Source organism: Anastrepha ludens, chromosome 2 (assembly GCF_028408465.1).
Source record: "Anastrepha ludens isolate Willacy chromosome 2, idAnaLude1.1, whole genome shotgun sequence".
NCBI classification, from domain to species: Eukaryota; Metazoa; Arthropoda; class Insecta; order Diptera; family Tephritidae; genus Anastrepha; species Anastrepha ludens.
The window spans coordinates 49,192,630-49,213,164 of NC_071498.1; the positions used below are offsets into that span (position 1 = coordinate 49,192,630).

General features: G+C 35.2%; 1 protein-coding gene across 1 annotated transcript in view; it reads right to left on the reverse strand.

The window, feature by feature from the left end:
• Nucleotides 1-16,138, reverse strand: part of LOC128870675 (serine-rich adhesin for platelets) — an 85,952-nt gene extending 69,814 nt beyond the window's left edge. The window contains exon 1 of the mRNA XM_054113273.1: nucleotides 15,631-16,138. Within this exon, the coding sequence (XP_053969248.1) occupies nucleotides 15,631-15,827 (197 nt within the window). The 5' untranslated portion in view covers nucleotides 15,828-16,138. The remainder of the gene's footprint in view (nucleotides 1-15,630) is intronic.
• Between the last annotated feature and the right edge of the window lie 4,397 nt (nucleotides 16,139-20,535).

Genomic DNA, 20,535 nt, shown 5'->3' on the forward strand with positions numbered 1-20,535 from the left:
AGCGTGGAAATTTACTTTGAAAAAAAAAAAAAAAAAAAAAAAATTGTTTGTGAAGTTCATACGAGCACTGGTGGCACATCAGTTCTTATTTCTTTCGTTGGGGTGAATGGATAGTGCTATCGAGCTATGCTGACTGAATTATTGTTTTCAAAATTTAATCAGCTAAACATCGACTACTTTTGGTTCCAAAAACACGGTGCAGCTTGCCACACAGCACGTTTAACAATCGATTTATCGTAATATTCAAGCTACCATTAACGCCAAACAGCCAGATTTATTTGAAAAAGTAGTTAAAAGTTGGAGTGATCGAATGGGCCATGTAACTCGTAGCCGCCGCGGTCATATGCCGGATATCTATTCATTTAAAGTCTCAAGCTCTTAAAAACACTCAATACATATAATAATGCTTACGGCTCTTAGAAGAATTAGGCAATCCTCTATTAGAGCACCAGCGGCAGTGGATTATCCACCTTTCTTAGACATAAATCGTTTCTTTCTATACTCCTATGCCTGAGACCCAAGATGGGGTTGGAATATGTTCTGTTTACCTGTTTCGTTCAGTGATCGGCGACGACATGGGCGAGTCCAGAGCTCTGGCTATCACTAAAGATGGTATTTGCTGATGATACCTGTCTGAGACACTGCCTCGGTCTGACAACAGAAAAGAGAAAAGCAAGCTTTTTGTTTTTTGTAAATTCTTCCAATACTTCACTCAGGCGGTCAGGCTAGTATAGTGACGAAAAATGCGTATTTTTTAATGTTTTTCATAAACCTAACAAATTATTCTTTCTCAAGGTAATATAAAGGAAAATGGAACTAGTGCTGTGCAGCCGCGAAGCCCTATTGGGTTTTAAAACCTTTTTTCTAAGCCGGTTTTTTGGAAGGGCGCTTGGCCGAATTTCCTCATTTGTCAAAATATTATCATTCACCAATAAAAAATTTTGTTTTTTATTTACATTAGAAAACAAAATGGAAAAGCGAAGAATTTTATACCGATATACCTATAGATTTCTAAAAACTGCACGAATTCAAAAAAAAAAAAGAATAGTCCGACAAAAAATATGTATATTTAATACATAAAAAAATTTATAGGTATGGGAATCCTAGGGGTTCCAGGGCACATAGCAATTACAATTGGAAACGAAATGGCATATAAACTAGCAAGGAAAGGGGCGACCTCTTCCTTTATAGGTACAGAGCTATTGTGACCTAAAAAAGGATAGTTTATCTTCTCTTATTCACGAAGCAGAGGAAAGGCAAAGAAGAACATATTTGGGACGTTCCTTCGGGTTTATCGCAATATAAGTCAATGATAGGCGGCTTTAACCTAAACCGATTTAAAGATTGTATGGAATAATATAAGAATAATTTTAGAATCATCACAGGAATTCTAGCAGGGCGTTGTAGATTGAAATATTATTATTTTAATAGTCTCAGAATATACTCAAATGGAGCATGCAGGTTCTATAAAGCGAAAGATGAAACCGTAAAATATGGGCTCGCTTTATGGTCAGCTCTGACGCATAAGTGGCACAAACACCTGGGTAAACATATTTTACCAGACGAGAAAATAAAACTCAATAAAATAGGACAAATACTAAAATTTATTGCGGAAGTTGGACTCAGAGAAATACTCTGAATACATAAAGGCGCCACAATAGGTATTTCAGGTGGCAGTGCTGAATTCCCGCAAAATAATAATACAATAATAATAAAAAAAGGCATTCGTCCTTCAACACACAATGTGAATATAATGATAAAAGTAAATATAGTGATTATAATAAAGGGTCTTTCAAAAGTGACGCCTTAACTTTTTTATGTTAACTTTGAAATTTGTCAAGTAGACAGATGTACAATTTCACACGATAGAACAACGCGTGAAAATTATTTAAATTTATTATAAAAATGGTCGATGTTTAAAAACAACATATCGCGAAATTTGTAATTTTTTTGATGCGAATGAGTCGACAATTCAAAAGTTGATGAAAAAATTTGAAAAAACTGGTACTGTCAAAGATAGAAACAGAATTGACAGATCAAAAACTGAACGTTTTCCTGTTGTAGCGTAAAGTGTTGTCGAACAACAACAACAACAACATCGATATTTGTGATTTTTTTGATCCGAATGAGTCGACAATTTAAAAGTTGATGAAAAAATTTCAAGAAACTGGTTCTGTCAAGGATAGAAAAAGAATTAACAGACCAAAAACTGAACGTTTTCCTGCTGTAGCGCAAAGTGTTGCCGAACAACAACAACAACAACATCGATATCTCGACGTTCTCAACAATTAGGCATTCATGAATCGACAGTTTGGCGGATTTTACCCGTAGACGAGCTCATAGTGTACATTTAAATTATGTATAGTAACTTTGCAAATATAATTGTTAGATCCGTATTTTGAATAAAAATGGCGAAACTTGAAAAAATCTAAATTTTTACGTGTTTTATTTTAAAACAACATCTAGGTACGCCTTTTGAAACACCCTTTGTAATGCAATGAATACAGTGAATAAATAAATAAATAATTATAAGCTAAATGCGACAATGGCGGTACGCTAAAATTTCAATTCCATTGGCCAAGAGTTGCTCGAGGTGCGCGCAGCTGGCTTGAAAAATGGAGTTTCGAAAAGACATAGAGTGTCTGCAGGAAAATTCAAAATAAAAGTATTTCCACATTTTACCCACCTTAACACTTTGAGTATGTCGTTTTTAAAGTATTAGGGCATCATTTGAGTAAAACAAAAAAAGATTTTGAAATTTTTTGAAATTTCTAATGTGCCTTAAAAACTAAATAAAATCTAACACAACAATAAGCAACCTACACTTTTACTTTTTTTTTAATTTAAATAATTTCTACTAGATAAAACAAAAGTTAATCGTTTATAATGTAATAATAAATAAGCAGTACATTTTAGCGATGAAAACAAAAATTGTTAGACTTACTTATGAGTGTGTGGCATTTTTATGCACATATTTACATAGTGTGCTGACTTTTTTCCGCTTTAAAATTAAAAATTTATATTTGTAAATTTATATAATTTGTATATCATCAATTTAGAGGATTTGAATTTTAAATAAAAAACTTAAATATTGTGCTCTGAGCAGGTGTACGAAAATTTGTATGTACCACTGTTTGTTTGGATATTTGCTTTTTTTTATTTCAATTTGGAAAAAGTCGCGACGTTTATTTATTTCCGCATTCTTTTCTTATTCTTAGCGAGGAAACGGCGCATCTTATTGTTACACTCGAAAGGAAGTTGATTTTATTTCTGCATTTGTTTAACGACGGCCTGTACGAATAGTGGATAAATAGCGTCTGGCCTTTGCTGCAGATTGTGGATCCAAATTCAAATTCAAATTTCAGCATAGCATTTGGTTTTGAATATTTTAATTTAAAATCATAATTAAAGAAAAAGGATATCCGCGATTTTTCATTAATTTGCCTCAGTTCTGACAAGACGTTGCTCGTAGCTAGCGGGAAGTTATGAGCTAAAACGCGTATAAGTGAGTTTGTGGCCAGTGAATATGGCGGTAGGGCAGCAGACGAAATGATGCAAACAAGTTTTGTTTATTTTTAATTTGCAACGAGTACGTTTGCGAAAATAAATTAAACATGATTTTTCCGTCAGCGCAGCACACTGCCATTGTGGGTGGTTGCTAAATACATACATACATACATACATATGTATATGGAAGATGCTTCTGCCAAGCTAATTTGTATATCCACTATTTGTGGCTAAGGCGAATATGCAAGCGAAGACGCTAGCGGTGAATGGTTGAATCCAATCAACAATACAATTCGATGAAACATAATAAAAATGTCAGTATCAGTAACCGTAGTGGCGTTAGTGGCCACAACTCGAAGGACATCACGTAGTGAAGGCGTCAATTGGCTTCAATGAAGAAACAAAAGTACAAAAAATAAACAAAAATAAATAGAAGCACGCATACAAAGGCTATTGAAAAACTTTGACAGTAGCTAGTCGAACGGAAACATCGAAACCTAAAGTCCAAAAAAGGAAAAAAAAAATTGTTTAAGTTGGTGAGCGAAATGACAGTAAAAGCTCAGGTAGAGTAAGAAAGTGGGCAAAAGTATCTAAACAGCCGCAGGTAGTACAATTTTTGCTAAAAAACACAACTTGGACGCCGGGTAAAGGACGGCCGCTACTTACGAATGTGCCGGGGGGGAAAAAAGAGTGGGCAAGTGTGCAGGACACACGCTGAGAGGGTAGGAAGGTAGTATGCACTGATGGAGGAGGCTGAAAATTTATGTGTTAATTTTCGTTCACACTTTGAAAGTTATGAATGAGGATTGTGAGGCAGGGTGTAGATGCCCACAAAACCCATATTATACGAGGGCTACTACTTCTATACTGGCACGATGAAAAGATAACTGTTATTTAAGACAATGTGTGTTCTTTGTTGGTGTGAATAATTATTGTAGTTGTTGTAACATATAGAATTCCCTTGTTTGAAACTTTGAATTTTCCAAGATACTGTCCTTGACCAAATATAAACCTAAGCCGTTCCGGTAACATTTCCATTTACTTTAAGGAGCCTTAATTTTGCTGTCCGGTCTCGAGCACAAAAACTTGGTCGCAAGTTTCGTGTCCTCTGCTACATACCAATTAGAATAAATATTTTCCGAGTTCCTCAAACTGGTTCGGATCAGCCGTCGAAAAATATTTTTACACAAAATGCTCGTGCATTATTTCATAGACGCTTAAAAATTCCTGAGTAACCTTAAAAATTCCTGGTAACATGACAATATTTTCTTAATTCTCAGGCACAGCATCGAATGAAGGCATCACATGGTGTCATCGATATCACACAAAGGTGGACCTACAAGATGTGCTGTTTCGGATGGAACCGAAAGAAGTCTGGGTTGCAGGTGGCTGCTAACACACCATTTAGGCATGTTTTTAATGGTATTTCTTTCCAAATCAGCTGCACTCACCCCCAGAGCTCATGTACGCTACCCAACCGTTGCTTCTGAATGGAGTTCTGGACATTAAGATGACCATTCAAGTGTTTCAAGATTCTGGCAACCAGAAAATTTTCGAAATCTTTTGATAGACATTATTCCTGGCACTATTTAAAGTAAGGCTCTACTCAATGTGGGAGAATTATCCTAACACCATAACCGAACTGCCGGTGGCGCAAAATTAATAATTTTGTTTTTAATAACATTTTTAAATGAATTAAAAAATGAATTTGAGTGGTGGAAATCTTTATTTTGGCCTTTATGCGCTTCATAGTCACACAAATTGTAAATCTTCCGATAGGGTGATTAATTTTGCATCACTGTCGACTTTCAGTTTTTGCTAGAATAAGACTTTCTTTAACCGAAGCCGAAGTGAAATCTGAGACAAAAATGGGTGAAGCCGGCAGAGGAGAACACTGATCACAGAATATTTGAAACCTACGCTAATCGAATAGTTGGGCATAAACCACCAAAACAACCAGTTTTTTCAGAGTGCGGTGTCCGGTCGATGTGATTTTAGTAGTGGCATCGTATGCCGATAGAATGCTAGAATTATCTTTTTTTACAACTGATTTATCGGGTTTGTGTTTTCTTTTTTGAATTTTTAAATTTCTTTACTACGCTTACGATAGTTTTAATTTAATTTGAAAGAGACGTATTTTGTGCCTTCATCAGTGAAGTCATAGAGATCCCTTCTGAGTTGAATCCTTTATTAAGGGGCAGCTTCTCTAGACAACGAGTTTTTCAATCGTTTTTTTACGAAAAACCGAGAGTCTTTGCTATCTTAAAATAAATTACATGTTAATATTCATGCTTAAATAACTAAAGGGTGGTTAAGTTTCAAGGGCCGGTGTTGATTTTGAATAAAATACATACACAAATTATCGTAATTTCTCTTTATTATGATAATACTGGTATGGCTTAATTACATATGGAATGAAATGTCGGCCAAATAAAAAATTTTTGAAAAAAAAAATGGCGGCACGATAGCTGCTCAAACGTGGTTCTTTTAATTTGCACCGTGGAATGTACAGCCTCTTGTAGTCAACTCAAATCACCCATATAAAATTTTTTCATTAAAATAAGTTATTTCGCTTTGCACTCAGGTAGATACTTATTTTTCGCAAAAAAAAAAAATTAAAATTTGAAGTGAAAAAGAAAAAAAATGTATTTTGTTTTTTATAAACATCAATCAAAATAATATTTTAGGGATAATTAATATAAAATTTGAGATACATTCCAAGGCCAATATGTTAAAGAATATCCTTGTAAAATTTTAAGTTGATATCTCGATTACTTTTTGAGTTATATTTGACAGTGCGGAAAGGAAAACAAGTATTTCATGAAAAACACGATTCAAGTTGTCGACTTTGTAGACTTCTATTAAGCTTAAAACATTGAAAAGATATTGTTTAGATTGTAAATGTATTTTTAAAGAAAAAAAATTAGAAAGTGCTGGAGGAGCTGCCCCCCTTAGGATTCTGTTCCTATCGGGAGCGCTTGTAGGCCATTACATCGTATTTTGCAGTATGTTGAGGAATAGACAACGATCGTCATCGCCTAATTAACACTCCGACGCGGAATACCTAAATTTCCCGATGCTTTTGGTTTTTTTCCGTACCAAAGAAGCCATCGCTTACTATATCGCGGCATCCATTACGATGTAAATATGCATATGACCAAAGTATTCAACAAGTTATGGAAATTAATTACTAGGGAGCAAAGATCATATCTTCAAAAATCTTGATAGATGAAGTTCGAAGTCAATACCAAAAAGCAGCTCGAATATCTGGTTGTTTACGAGACGTCGTATGGCGAAACAAAGTAATGAGCACAAAAAGCAAAGTAAGGTTTTATAAAACTAGCGTTCGACCACTAATGACGAATGCCATTGAAACACGCGCAGACATAACAACTACACAAGGTGCAATCTCAACTATCGAAATCGAACTCTTAGGGCTGGAACCGGTCATAACGTAAATGAAATACTCGGTATAGTAAAATGGAGCCACAAAGAAACCAACTAGAATTAAGCCAACAGCCCAAGGGTTATTTTTTTTGTATGTAGTATATTTATTTATAAATATAATATATTTAATAACAATATATTTTGCTTTTCAAATTGAAATCGCTATGAAGGTTATGCTTGAAAAACTAGTACTCTTCTTGGATGTTCTAGTGACTAATAAGCTAGGTTTTGCCGTTGGCGACGCCTTTATAGACGCTGTAAAAATTAAAATCGGTACATAGATCGCTTTGTTTATTGCCTGCGATGTTTCTATCTTTTGTCGCCTTAAGTGCTACCAGTTAGTCTTCATGAATGAACTCTTTACTAGCGTTGTGAAAGGGATTGTTTGCGCGTAGGCAGGGTGCAAGCTCTTTAGTTCACAATAATCCGCAGTTATTTTCGATTCGAAAGGAGTCCTAAATCTTTAGACTAAACTTCAGCTTGACGTTTTAACATTGAGTAGGGAGAAGAAGAAAAATGTACATGAATTTTTTTTCTTTTCAAACATACGGATGAAATTGTTGGGTAGACAAGTTCAAGGAATCCTCATTCATGATTCATTGAGGGTTGCGAAAAACCACAACTTGTAGCATTTTTTGTTTGATTTATTTAAGCTCAGAGTTTTTGCCTCAAAATATTACTTCATTAATTAACTTCCCGGCTGCCGTAGCCGAATGGGTTGGTGCGTTACTACCATTCGGAATTCGGAGAGAACGTAGGTTCGAATCTCCGTGAAACACTAAAGGGTTTTTCAGTAAGAGCGCTTCAAATTTTGAACTTTTTTGAATAAAACCCAAACGGTTTGACTTTTTTAACTAATCTTTTTTTTATTATGGAGTTTGAACATATACATTTAAGTATGAAATTCGATTTCTTTTGCATGACCACCGCGTGCACGTTTTACGAAGTCCAATCGTTGAACCCAATTTTCGACCACTCTTTTGCATAAATCGCCCGAAATTCCAGAAATTCGCATTCAATATTGGCTCTGAGCTCACAAATCATCGCCGGCTTGTTACTGTAGACCAATGACTTCACAAAACCCCAAAAACGGGGCGGCTTGTTAAATGGACTGTAAAATGGCCGTTATGCTCTTAAAGTAGCAGCAACAGAACGATTATTTTCATAAAAAATTTGCACGATTTGCAATCGTTGCTCAAGTGTGTAGCGTTCCATGATGAAATGTATACTAATGAAGTTTACAAATGACAAGCGAAAAATAAAAAATATTGCGTCGTATTGAACAACCCTATAGAATGAAGAAAAAGTTGTTTCTAATAGCGGTCGCCCCTCGGCAGGCAATGGCAAACTTCCGCCATGAAAAATCTCCTTATAAAAAATATCTGTCGTTCGGAGTCGGCTTGAAACTGTAGGTCCCTCCATTTGTAGAACAACATCAATACGCACACCACAAATAGGTGGAGGAGTTCGAGCAAATACCGAAAAAGGGTGTAATCGCCAATTATATATATGTATTGTATATATAATTAACTTCTTACCACTTTGGCCTCTTTAGAAGTGAGCAGATCTCTATGCCATTTAGTAGCGCTGTGTGGCCATGCACAGAAAGTTCGACAAGACCAGCGCTCCAGGTGCCACGATTTTGCAGAAGGTCGTTTTTTAGTAAGGCCATGGTTTACTATTTGGACATTCACTGCATTTAGGGAAGTTATAGGTCGGTGTACGCTATCGGAAGGCTGGATAGAAAAATGGTAGCGAGGGTACCACTTTTCTTGTTTTAAAGGTTTTTCGGTAATGTGAAAATGGTTTAAAAATTTTTGTAGGGTCGTCCGCGCTAACTTATAAGTATCAGCATGGATATATTGACACTGGAAAAAAGCTTTGCAGGATTTTGTGTTCGACAAAAAGCGCAGTAACCCTCGTGCGCGACGATTTTCAACACTAAAGCACGACTTTTAACTTAAAAATGTCTTAAACGAAGGTGTGTGTGAGTGTAAGTGTACGTAAATTTTCCTGAAATATGTGCGAAAGGTGCAAATGGAAGCCAAGAGGCAGATGAAATTGGATGAAGGTATGATGGGAGGCAGCAGCACACTTAATCACAAGTCTCAGTGGGTTGCAGGAAAAGAAAACAAAAGGAAAATAAAAAATGAGCCTCATAATAAATGAGCTAATAATAAACGAAATGACCTTTTGAGTGACCACTTCTTTGCCAGTAACTTAGAAATTATTTCAAACTTTAACAGGTATGCGCGCAATCAACGTTTCAAGGTGCGAGGATACCTTCGGATGCTATTTATGTATAAGCATATGAGAGTATAGTATGTCGAAAACAGCCGTTGGGGTACAATTTTTCAGGAATTTTTCTAGCCCGCTCGCATGAAAGCGAGTTTCCCGCGTGTTCAGCGTCATTTGTTTATTATTAATTTCTTTAGACTTGGTTTTTGTTTTTTTGGATTTGGGTTGACCTGTTTGAACCGGCGTTGACCGGTCTGTGGCGACGCTAATTTTTCCATTTTTTCAGCATGCAAAATTAATTGCGTTAATTCGAGGGGTTTGCATTTTTTAATTTTTTTTTTTTGTTATTTAGTTAAGTGTGGGTATGTAGAGCACTCAGGAATTTTAATATATTACCTTTTGTTATGTGGAAAAAATGTTACTCTATTTGTTACGAAAAATCCAGCTAAAAAATAAAAAAAAAAAACATAAAAATTTGATATGCATTGAAATTGTTTTAGCAATTATCGAGAAAGGTCTGGACTCACTGAACTTGTGAAACGGCGAAGTGGAGAGAGATATGTGCACGAAAAAAACCAGGCGTGTAAATTGAATTCCCACAAGTCGCCTGTTAAAATTATTTCAACTGCCGTGAGAAATCGTATGGAGTATAGAAAATGGGTAAGTAAACTTTGTAATGATGGAATGTGTGAAAAAAACACCAAGGCGTCTTCATCATCACACCATTGCATTAAGTTGCAAAAGGACATTTATACATGTTGAAGGCCAGCTAGCAAGTGTGGCAGCTTTCGACAAGTCCAGCGTTGAAAGAATGCAATGATGAACATAGTCTTCCGGGAGCTGAGTTTGAGTTTAGTCCACGGCTGATGAACCACAAACTTTGAGATTTGCATGATTGCGGGGGTGAGCATTTTTTTCTTGTGCTTGTGACTTCGAATTCCAATCAATTGTCGACACACTGTGTAAAAGTGAAAAAATGCAATAGGAAAATGAAAAATATTACCACTCACGTGAGGTATGCAAGCATAAAAAGAATGTGTCTACAACAACTCATCGTGCTTAACATCTACAAACTAAAATTTGAACCATTTCCCCAGCAGCTTTGCGCTCATTTGCTGGAAAATTGAATTCAACTACTCATACAACAACTACGACGATTTCAAGTAGTAGAGTGGCTTTAGACATTTATCCTGCGGTCAAGATGCTTGCAATCCGTTAGTTTGCTGGAACACAAAAAAAAAAAAAGAAAAAAATTGCCACTTCAGACTTAGACAAACAACAGAGCTTGACATGTTTCCTTGTTACTCCTATCATTTTTTCATTTCTACTACTCAAAATTTTTTTTACGCTCTCAGTTAATTGTGGTTTTGTCTTAATCGCAAACAATGCGAGAATTTTGAGGCTTGTTGTGTTAGCAAGATGAATTAAGTTGCCTGCAGCCAAATGTCTCGCATGGAAGTTGTTGAATTAGTTAGGTTTGAAGACAAGGCATGAGGGTTGACGTTACAATGCCTTTTACATATAAATTTTTTGCAACATTTATACAACACCAACATATTTGCAAACTGGAGGCAAGCAGCAGTTAATATCCTTACACATACGCTATGCTGACTATTACAAATCATTTGGTTTGAAAACAAATCGACACGTTTTCGCCATTTTCAATATAGTATAATTCCTCCTCAACAACAGCTGCTGCTACATTGAAAAGCAATAGCGGCAGTGCAGATCATAACGAAAAATGCATCGATTTGACTAGCGTTAGGTGCGATGGGCAACATATGTGGGCACATACATATACAAAAAAAATTCACCCAACCTTCTCCAGCAACGACCACTTGCCTACTTATGAGCGCATAAAAACAAATATTCTGGCAATATTTTATGCGCTGTAAAATTTAGCAAAGAAAAAAATGCACAAAATAGCTTCGAAAAGGCAAACAATGTGTAGCGAATGGGCAGAGAAAATCTCAACAGCCACTTAAAAAAATTGTTGAGGTAGCAATTTCTGGCACAAGCGACTTGTAGGCAAGGAGAGTAAAAAATAGAAAAATCAAAAGAGATGATGGGAGAAATAAGAAGGCACATTTATGCTTTTAATATGACAAGTTATGCTGTTATGATGACACCGAGCACCCACACGAGATAGGGCAAAAGGGGAAAAAGTCTTTGTTATTGTTTTTTTTTTTCTTGTCTGCCGTAAAATTAGTCCTGCGTTTAGTGTTCATACATATGAATGTATGTATGTATGTATGCTTTAATGCAAAGTGTATGCACTCAATTCGCTGTTACTCTGTAACCTTTTAGTGGTGCAGATAGCTGTTGAGTAGGTAGCATCTTTTAGCCGGTGTTGATGGCCTCTCATTATATTAATATTTTGCACGCATTCAGTCGCTTAACGTGATGACGCTGAAAATCTGCTATGTTAGGTGAAAATCTTTCCAAACTTTACCTGTATCCATAAATAGCGCATTCAAAGGCACATCTAAAAGGAGCCGAGGTAGAGCAAAAACAACTATGCTGTGTATTTTATTGTTGAAACATCTAGAAATATCAAATTTGTCAGTGGCATACATTTTGTTGTTGCTTGTATTCTGTAGCCGACAAGAAAGTAAAACGTAAGCAAAGCTTGACATTTTAGAGAACATGTAAAATTGCAGGTTTGTTCGGCTAGTTTTCCAATAACACGGTGCTACAGTGAATCAGAACTTTTGAAGTGACATGATGAGCCCTATAGATCTAGCCGAGAACGACGTGGAACCGTGTTCCAAAATTTTTTAAGACCCTCCAATTTTTTATTTATCGTTAAAACCCCGATTTTGGGTGTTTTCCGACACTTAAAAATTCGTAGCTCGTCTGCATTTTATCCGATTCCCAATCTTGAAACAGTTTTCTTGAGGTAAATGTTACTCCTTCTGATGTATGTCTTCTATTTTTCCCGCTAAGCAAAAATAACCACTGATTTATCAACACAAAACTTAAATTGTAGTCAATTTTTCCAATTTTTGCGAGTTTAACGAGATGTTGTCGATAATATTGAAAGGAAAGGTTTATTTATTAGTAGAAAGTCTTATAGCTGTATCTATTCCGAATGTAAAAAGCATTTAATTTGTAAAACGAAAAAATCAGTAAACTGAAAGTTTTGTTCACTACTTTCATATTTGCAAATTTAATGCGGTTCTCCGTTATTATTCGCAAAATACATGTATAATTAAGTATATTTACTTATTCCGAATCTAGCAAGCATTATTTCATCAAAATTGATAAGAAATTTTCCAAAAGAACGTTTTTGTAGAAATAAAATAAAATAAGAACATTCTTGAGTTGAACAGAGATCGTAGAAGAATATCATAACGTCAAAAAAAAAAAAGTTATAATAATAATAATGCAAAAAGTAACGCAATTTGCTGACTTTCTTCTGCAGTTTTCTGACTTACCCGGACGTAGTATTACCTAACTAAATCTCACCTAACCTAATGTTATCGAAATCAATCCAACCGTACACAATGTGAGACAATCGAACCCATTGTGCTGCATTTCTGCATTGCAAAAGGAAGTCGTTTTGATTAGTTTGCAATGCCAAACCCCAAGTAACCTTGAATAACTTATCCTAATGTCACTTCACTAAATAGAACCCTACGTAACACAATTGAACCGATTGCACTGTTTTTCTATGTGTACTCGATTCAAAACATCTACAAATAAACGTAACGTATCTTTACCTAGCATAACACAAAATAACATAACCTTACAGAAAATTCGTAACTAAAATCAACCTTACCAAAGTTTATTAACCTGAACGAATCTAACGCAACCTGAGCTGAGTTTTTTCCATGTAATACAAGAGTGGCTAATTTGAACATAAATACTGTTAGAAAATTCTGATTTACGTTTACTTAATACACTTAGGTAAGGTTAGGTTAGATGCACTTATGCTAAGTTTTAATAGGTCTTGATCATTCAAGAGTGATGATTTTTCACACTCATTAAATTGCACATGCTTACCAGCAAATTGCAAACGGTTCTGCTGTGTCATGCAAGCTTCCGTTGGTCAGTTTGGATTAGGTAAGCTTGGGTATAATGAGTTTTGATATGTTAGATGTGTTCATAGTTATGTAAACTTATTCCTGTATTTCAAAATTAGCCACAATGAGCAGTAAAGCACCATCGGTCATGCGGTACTCTCTCGCAGTGTCGGTTCAGCTGGATTTTTAAAAATGTGGAAAAAAACCTTAAAAAAAAATTCGTAACTTTTAAAGTTTTCAATGTATGAAGATGAAAATTAGCTTATTTCGAGCACATTTTATTGGAGTTTAAAAATATGTATATATTTGTGGTGTCCGTTGGCGAATAGTGCCCAAGAAATTGCACCACATTAAAAAAAAACGTGGAAAAATTGCACAAATCAGAGCTTGTTATTAAAAATTTCTTTTGAACGTCAATCGTTCAATCTTAGAATTATATACATTCTTAACACACTCCCCAAGACCATATTGAAATAAAAAATCGGTTGAAAAATGGGTTAGTTATGTATTTTTACTTCATCAAAAACACCATAAATCGGTTTTTTAACAATAAATAAAAAAAATTGAGGGTGTTTTGAATTTTCTAAACACAGTTTTGTCTTGACCTAAAACGTGCACTATATCATTTGAAGAGTTCTTTCGATTTTTTATTAATTTGTAGCACCGTGTAATTGATAGCAGTGACATATGAAGTTATTTGAAGTAAATTATAAAAAAAATGATTTCAGAGCATATTTAATGCTGCGGTATTACTTGGAGTTTACACGGGGCAATTTTGTGGAGATAATAGAAATATATTCACACTTTTTTACTTATACATTCATAATTCTCTCATTGTCTTCGTCAGTGTTTAGTATTTTTCGAAGAGAGTAAAACTTGCGCATGATTTGACGTAACTGGCCATTTCGGCGACATTTTGCGACATCCGAGCTGTTGGTATGAAACGACACTAACGGCGGTTGCTAGATTGTTTGTTTGCTTTTGTTTATTTGGTGTATCGACGTTACGTTACATGGGAAGGCTTAATCTTGTGTTCTATCATCATTGTTGTGCCATTGGTAGAAAACAAACCCAACAACAAAATAGTATTTGTTGCTCTGTGATGAAAACGTCTTATTTGTTCACATATACCATAAGTAGATGATCTACTTCTTCGTGCATAACTCCCAATCCGTTATTAAAAAGCGAGATTTTTCATACAAAATTTCTCTCCGAAAATCTGAGATTATAAAATAATCCTAGATACTATCCATACTTTTTGACATACAAGAAATGTAAAGAAAAACGTCAAAGTAAAAACTAAATAAAATAGATGCCGGCAAAAAAAAACAGCTTTGTAAACATAATTCTAATAAAGTAATGGCTACGTATTATTAACTATGTATTCATATAACAGAAAAAAAGCGTGTGTCTCTTATTACGGATTATAAAATGCAATATCGAATTTCGAATGCGTATTGCTGCCATAATAAGTAGTTTAAGGATTTCCTCCAACTGTTCATTATAAGCAGCAAATTACGCAATTAAATTAGCTCAAGGGTTTTCCAATAACAGGTGTTACAGGTGAATGGATTGCGCTATCGAGAGATGATTAACGATTTTTTATGGCCGGAATTGGATGGTATTGATCTGGACAGCGTTTATTTTCAACAAGACGGCGCTACGTGCCACACAAGCAACGACCGTGTTATCTCTCGAAGAGGTGATCACAATTGGCCACCGAGATCTTGTGATTTAACACCTTGTTCCTTTTTTTTTTGGAGCCACGTGAAAGAGAAGGTCTACATCAACAGTCGAGGGTCTATTCAAGATCTCAAAGATGGAATTCGTGAGGCTATCGAGGACATAGGGCAGCCACTTTGCAATTCGGCTATGGAAAATTTCATGAAAAGGATATTGTCTTCTAAGCGTGGACGTGGTGGTCATTTGCCTGATGTTATTTTCCACTATTACCGGCATATCTTCCTCTTTATAATAAAATTAACATCCGATCATTTATATTAAAAAATATCAGTTTTCTTTGAATATCAAAATAATTAGAAAACCCTTTATTTCTAACATTAGCTATCGTTAGTAATAATTAAACGAAGCAAAAACACAATATTCCACCAAAATAATTTGTATGAAGAAGAACCTTTCAAAACAGTACTGTCAGCTGATTATCAATGTTGTAGGTAATCTGCCATATTGAACGGATTCATTTTGTGGATTTATTGGTAATTAATGCATAAGAGATCGTACTTTTACCAAGCTTAAACTGGCGATGTGGCATTCGTTTTCTGTGCGTGATTTGTTTAACCTTTTAATTATAATTTGCATAGAATGGCATGGTCCTAACAGCCGACATTAAACTGCTACTAAAGTTTAACAACTGAAGAATTAATACTTCAATAATAAAAACATTACTACTCACTCGCCAGACATAGACTGATGATTTGGTACATCATTTCCATTGCCATTCGGACCATTCCCACCGCCGTTGTTGTTGTTGAAACGCACGTTACCTCCATAACCGGTGCCGGCAGCACTATCAATCGCCAGCGAACTATTTGCATTGCCGGTGTTATGTTTTAATTTATTTGTTATTGGCTGCAGTTTTGGTGTATCCATTTTAACAATTAAACAATGATTAAACAATAACACTTTATAAATATAGAATGCTTTTCTACATTAAACAGCCTTTTACTTAAAAAAATCCTATTTAAAGATGCTCAGTTGCTCACTGTTTATCCACTATTTTCACACTGCACAGGCACTTTGAAAACACCACTTTGCTATGGCAAAGGTTACATCTTACAATCTGTTTGCGTATTTGTTTAAATATATCCACACATTTATCGCAGTTAATAATATTTATTCGCGCTGTTTTGTAAGGAGAAAAACTACGCACATTTTCATTTGGGTTTATGACAAGAATGAACAGCTGTTTGCGGGCAAATGATGCCACACTCTGGTGTAAAACCAACTACAACTTACATGCGTGCATTTTATTGTTGAATTCCGTACGGTTTAGGTTGTAAATAAAATTAAATATCATAATAAGAGTGTAGATGTTTTATTTGGGTTACTAAAATCATTTCTAATGTCAGTTATTTATTTATCACGTAGCACTAGCAGCATTAATATCTGTCCTCGTAGAATATGTACAGAATAGAGAATATATTAGAGTGGCAGCGCTCTTGCGAAATGAGGAGGAAAACAAACAGCAGCAGTTTGAAGGCCAATGGATAATTTTTGTGAGCGAAAACAGAAAACCGCTAAAAACATTATAGTTAAGCTGCAAATTTTCTTTGTTGTTTAAATTTTGTGTTTTAGCATATTGATGTCTAATTGGTTAATAAAAATTTATTCATTCCGGATTCAGAATGGAATAAAATCAGTTATTGTGGAAATAACATAAAAAAATGAAAGTTTATTATTTCGTTACAATTACATTCGTAGTAAATTGCGCCAACGAATTTGACTGCCAGCTGAATAGATAATATATCTCTTCATGAAGCAATAATTTGTAACGATAATTTAGGGAGGGGCAAAATGCCATTTCATTTTGAGCGGAAGTTGCAAGTTTGTACTGGATAAATTTTTACTTGTAAGAATTCGCAAGTGAGAAAAATTCTTGATCGCAAAAAAAAGAATTAACACAAAGTTCTAAATTTGAATAAAAATGGTTATTAAAGTGGAGAATTTAAGTAAATTTATTTTAATTAGATAAAATTTAGAAAGTTTTTTTGAAGTCATATATTTATTATATTAAATAGGAATCGGTCAATGAATATAAAAAAAATTGAAAAAATGGCGCCGTTTTGAATTTGATACTCTAAAAATCGTTTTTTTTTCAGTTTTTTAATAAAAAAACAAGAAATAATTGAAATAATAATATGATTCTAGTACGGGCGATAGCCATTGATGTTGTGAACAACATATTCAAATTTCAGACGATTCGGTTGAATAGTTTGGTTGTTTTTTTGACAACACGAGGTCGAAAAAGTAGTTTTGAGATAATAAAGTTTAAAGTTTTGAGAGTAGCCGCGTGACGAATCTGACTCTACCTGCTAAAACGGCTATAGATCAAAAATACGGGGAGTATCCTCTCAAAAATTTGATAGAATTTTCTTAAAAGCCTATACTTTCGAAATATCAAAACGAAATCGTTTTTTTGAAAATTCTAGGCCACCGAGACCCCTTAATCATAAATATTAATTCTTAAATAAAATAGTAATTTTTATCTACTTACTTTTCTTGGCAGAACCCCTATCTTAACGATCATTACCAACCTTTCGACTGTTCTGAACGATAATCGTTTCCTCTTCGTATTCTGCTCGAATTTAGAAATCCCAAACTAGACGATTAGCAATTTCATGTTGCCATACGAAATGGAAATTACACAGGCCCAACACACGAACGAGACGTGGGGTCGTAGGCTGATAAAACCAACGAAACTACGTTTGCTGCGAATTTATTTGGGAGCAGCAGCTGATGAGTAGCTGTGATTTGTTTTTGCCGCTTTGTAAGCACAAATAAATATAAATAATATACAATAAAACAATTCAATGATTGACATATTCGTCTCAAAATACCCTTAGCCGTCTCTTATTCACTACCAATAATTATGCAGGGCTCATTCAAATGTGCAAAGACTTGAAGATTTCTTTATTTTGTTTAATACTTCTACTTTATTCTACTTTTAAATCTTACAGGTTGACAGCACTAGGTTCATTGCTGATTTCTTCAGATGCAAAATCTTTATTTACTTTATATTGCTACAACAACAACAGAGAAAAATTACGCATTCCTTTACGAATGTGATGAAAAATCGCTGCCATTGAATCTACGTCAGCTTGGTTGGGTGGCTGCGCAGCGACGCAGGCACAACATTGAAACAACAACAAGCGCAGCAGCATAAATGTGATGGCATCTGTGAGGCACCAACTGCTACTTCTGCTGCGTACATTTTAAATTTCCATAATTATATGCATCAGCAGGTTGGTACAAAAGCGCAATAACAGACTAAACAAATGGCGCAATGACTTCCATCAAAAGTTTTGATGCTACGCGTTACAGGGTGGTGTTGAAGGGGTGGTAGTGAGTATTATTGGTTTGGGTTTCTTAATCTCATGGATGGGGAAGGTGCTGAAAAGGCGGAAAACGAAACCATAATGAAACGCTAAAAATGTGCAAAGAGTACCAGCAGCCGACACCGTCGCCACCGAAGTAACCGAAAGAAAACAATAAAAAATTGTTTGTGCAGAAAGAAAGAAAATTGTATTTTTTCAGTAGAGTAAACCCGAGGACAGAGTGCAAATATTGACATTTTAAAATTATGATAAGAAAGAATAAATAATAAAACAATGGCGCAACACAATCGCGTAAATTAATATAATTGCGTGCACAAGAAACAAAAGATATGCAGCAGTCAGGGGCGGGAATAGGAATTATGAGGTCTCGTAGTGTGGGGGGTGAAGGACTCATTTAATGTACGGTTATCGATAAATTATGTTGTTAACAGTATGACATATTTTTGAACCGCAGTCAAAGTTTCATTAACGTAAGAAAATTTAATTTAAATTCTAAGAGTAAATTCAGTATACATTTATATACTATATAATTTTACAATTAAAAAAAACAAACAAAAAAATCAAATATAAGTACAGGGTGAGCCAATAACCTATAATGTTAAACATGAATAACTTTCTGATTTTCTAATGAAACAATGTAATTGTTTTGGTTCTAATTGAATTCGTGGTAATTTATCATATAATGGATACACACAGTACAAAAAACGCATTAAAATGGACGAATTTGTCTTTCCTTGTTAATGACGATAAAAGACAATTTGTCTGCAATAAGTTCGTTGAAAATGAGGACAAGGATTGGAATACGTGTATTGATTACTATGCATGTTACTTTGAAGGCATAAAATGAATAATAATTAAACTGTTTCCGATTTATTCACAAAAGATATTAAAGTTTGGTGGTTTATACATTCTGATAAAAAAATATCGGGAACTGTTCATTTAAAAAGCGCGCGTTTTATATATGACTAAATTTTCTTGCTGTAATGTTGGTACAACTGTCCTCTATAGTGTCGCAGAGTTTGAGCGTGATTTGTCAATTCGCTTGTTTTTGACATTTAATTACCTATATCAGTCAACCAAAGCTGTGCTCTGCGATTTTCACTGTGGATAAAAATATCGAACAAAGAATTTTGTGTTTTGAACGGGATTTCGTGTGCCGAATCGTTGAAAATGTTGCAGAAAGCCTATGGCGAGTGTACTTTATCAAAATCTCACGGGTCTACGAGTGGTGTAAGGCTTTTGCAGATACCGAGAAGTCGTGGAATATTTGCCTCGATCTGGTCGCCGGATGAAAACGCCAAAAAAGGAAATGGTGCTAAAAAACCATCATTTAAGTTTGAGGGAGGTAGCTCGTGACCTTCGCGTGTCTCACGAATCAATTCGCAACATTTCGCAACACCATCAATTGGACATTAGACGCGTGGCTGATCGACTCATTCCAAGAGAGTTGAAATTCTTTCAAAACATTCGTCGGAAGAAGGTGGCTGAAGACATGCTTGTGCATGTGAATTCGGACCTAACGTTTATCCAGCGCATCATAACAGGTGATGAGACGTGGGTATATGAGTTTGGCATGCAAACCAGTCAACAGGCAGCTGAACGGCGTTATCCACATGAGCCGAAACACAAAAAAACCACGTCAAAGTCGGTCAAAAGTGAAAGTTATGCTACTCGTTTTCTTTGATTATCATGGTGCTGTGCACTCGGAATCTCGAATTTCGTTCCAAATAGCTCTACGGTAAATAAAGAATATTATTTGGAAGTTATGCGACGTTTGAGAGAGACTGTGCGTAGGAAACGGCCCAATTTGTGGAAAGAAAACTCATGGATCTTGCACCATGATAACGCACCATCTCACAAGGCTCATATTGTGAAAACAATTTTGACCAAAAACTCGACAAATATCATCGAACAACCACCGTATTCACCGGATTTAGCCCCCATATGACTTTTTCCCTTTTCCCAAAACTTAAATTACCACTCCGCGGACGTCGCTTTGAGTCGATAGGGTCGATTAAGGAGCATTCGCCGAAGGAAGATCTCTTCAAACGCGTTTAAAAAGTGCTTTGATGACTGGACTAATCGTTGGCATATGTGTATTGCTTCGAATGGAGCCTATTTTGAACTCGAAAAAATAAATTTTGATGATTAAGCAATTATTTTGCGTTTTATGAACAACTCCCGGTACTTTTTTGATAGAATTTAGTTTTGAAGCAGTAGAAATCGATATTAAACAAACTTTT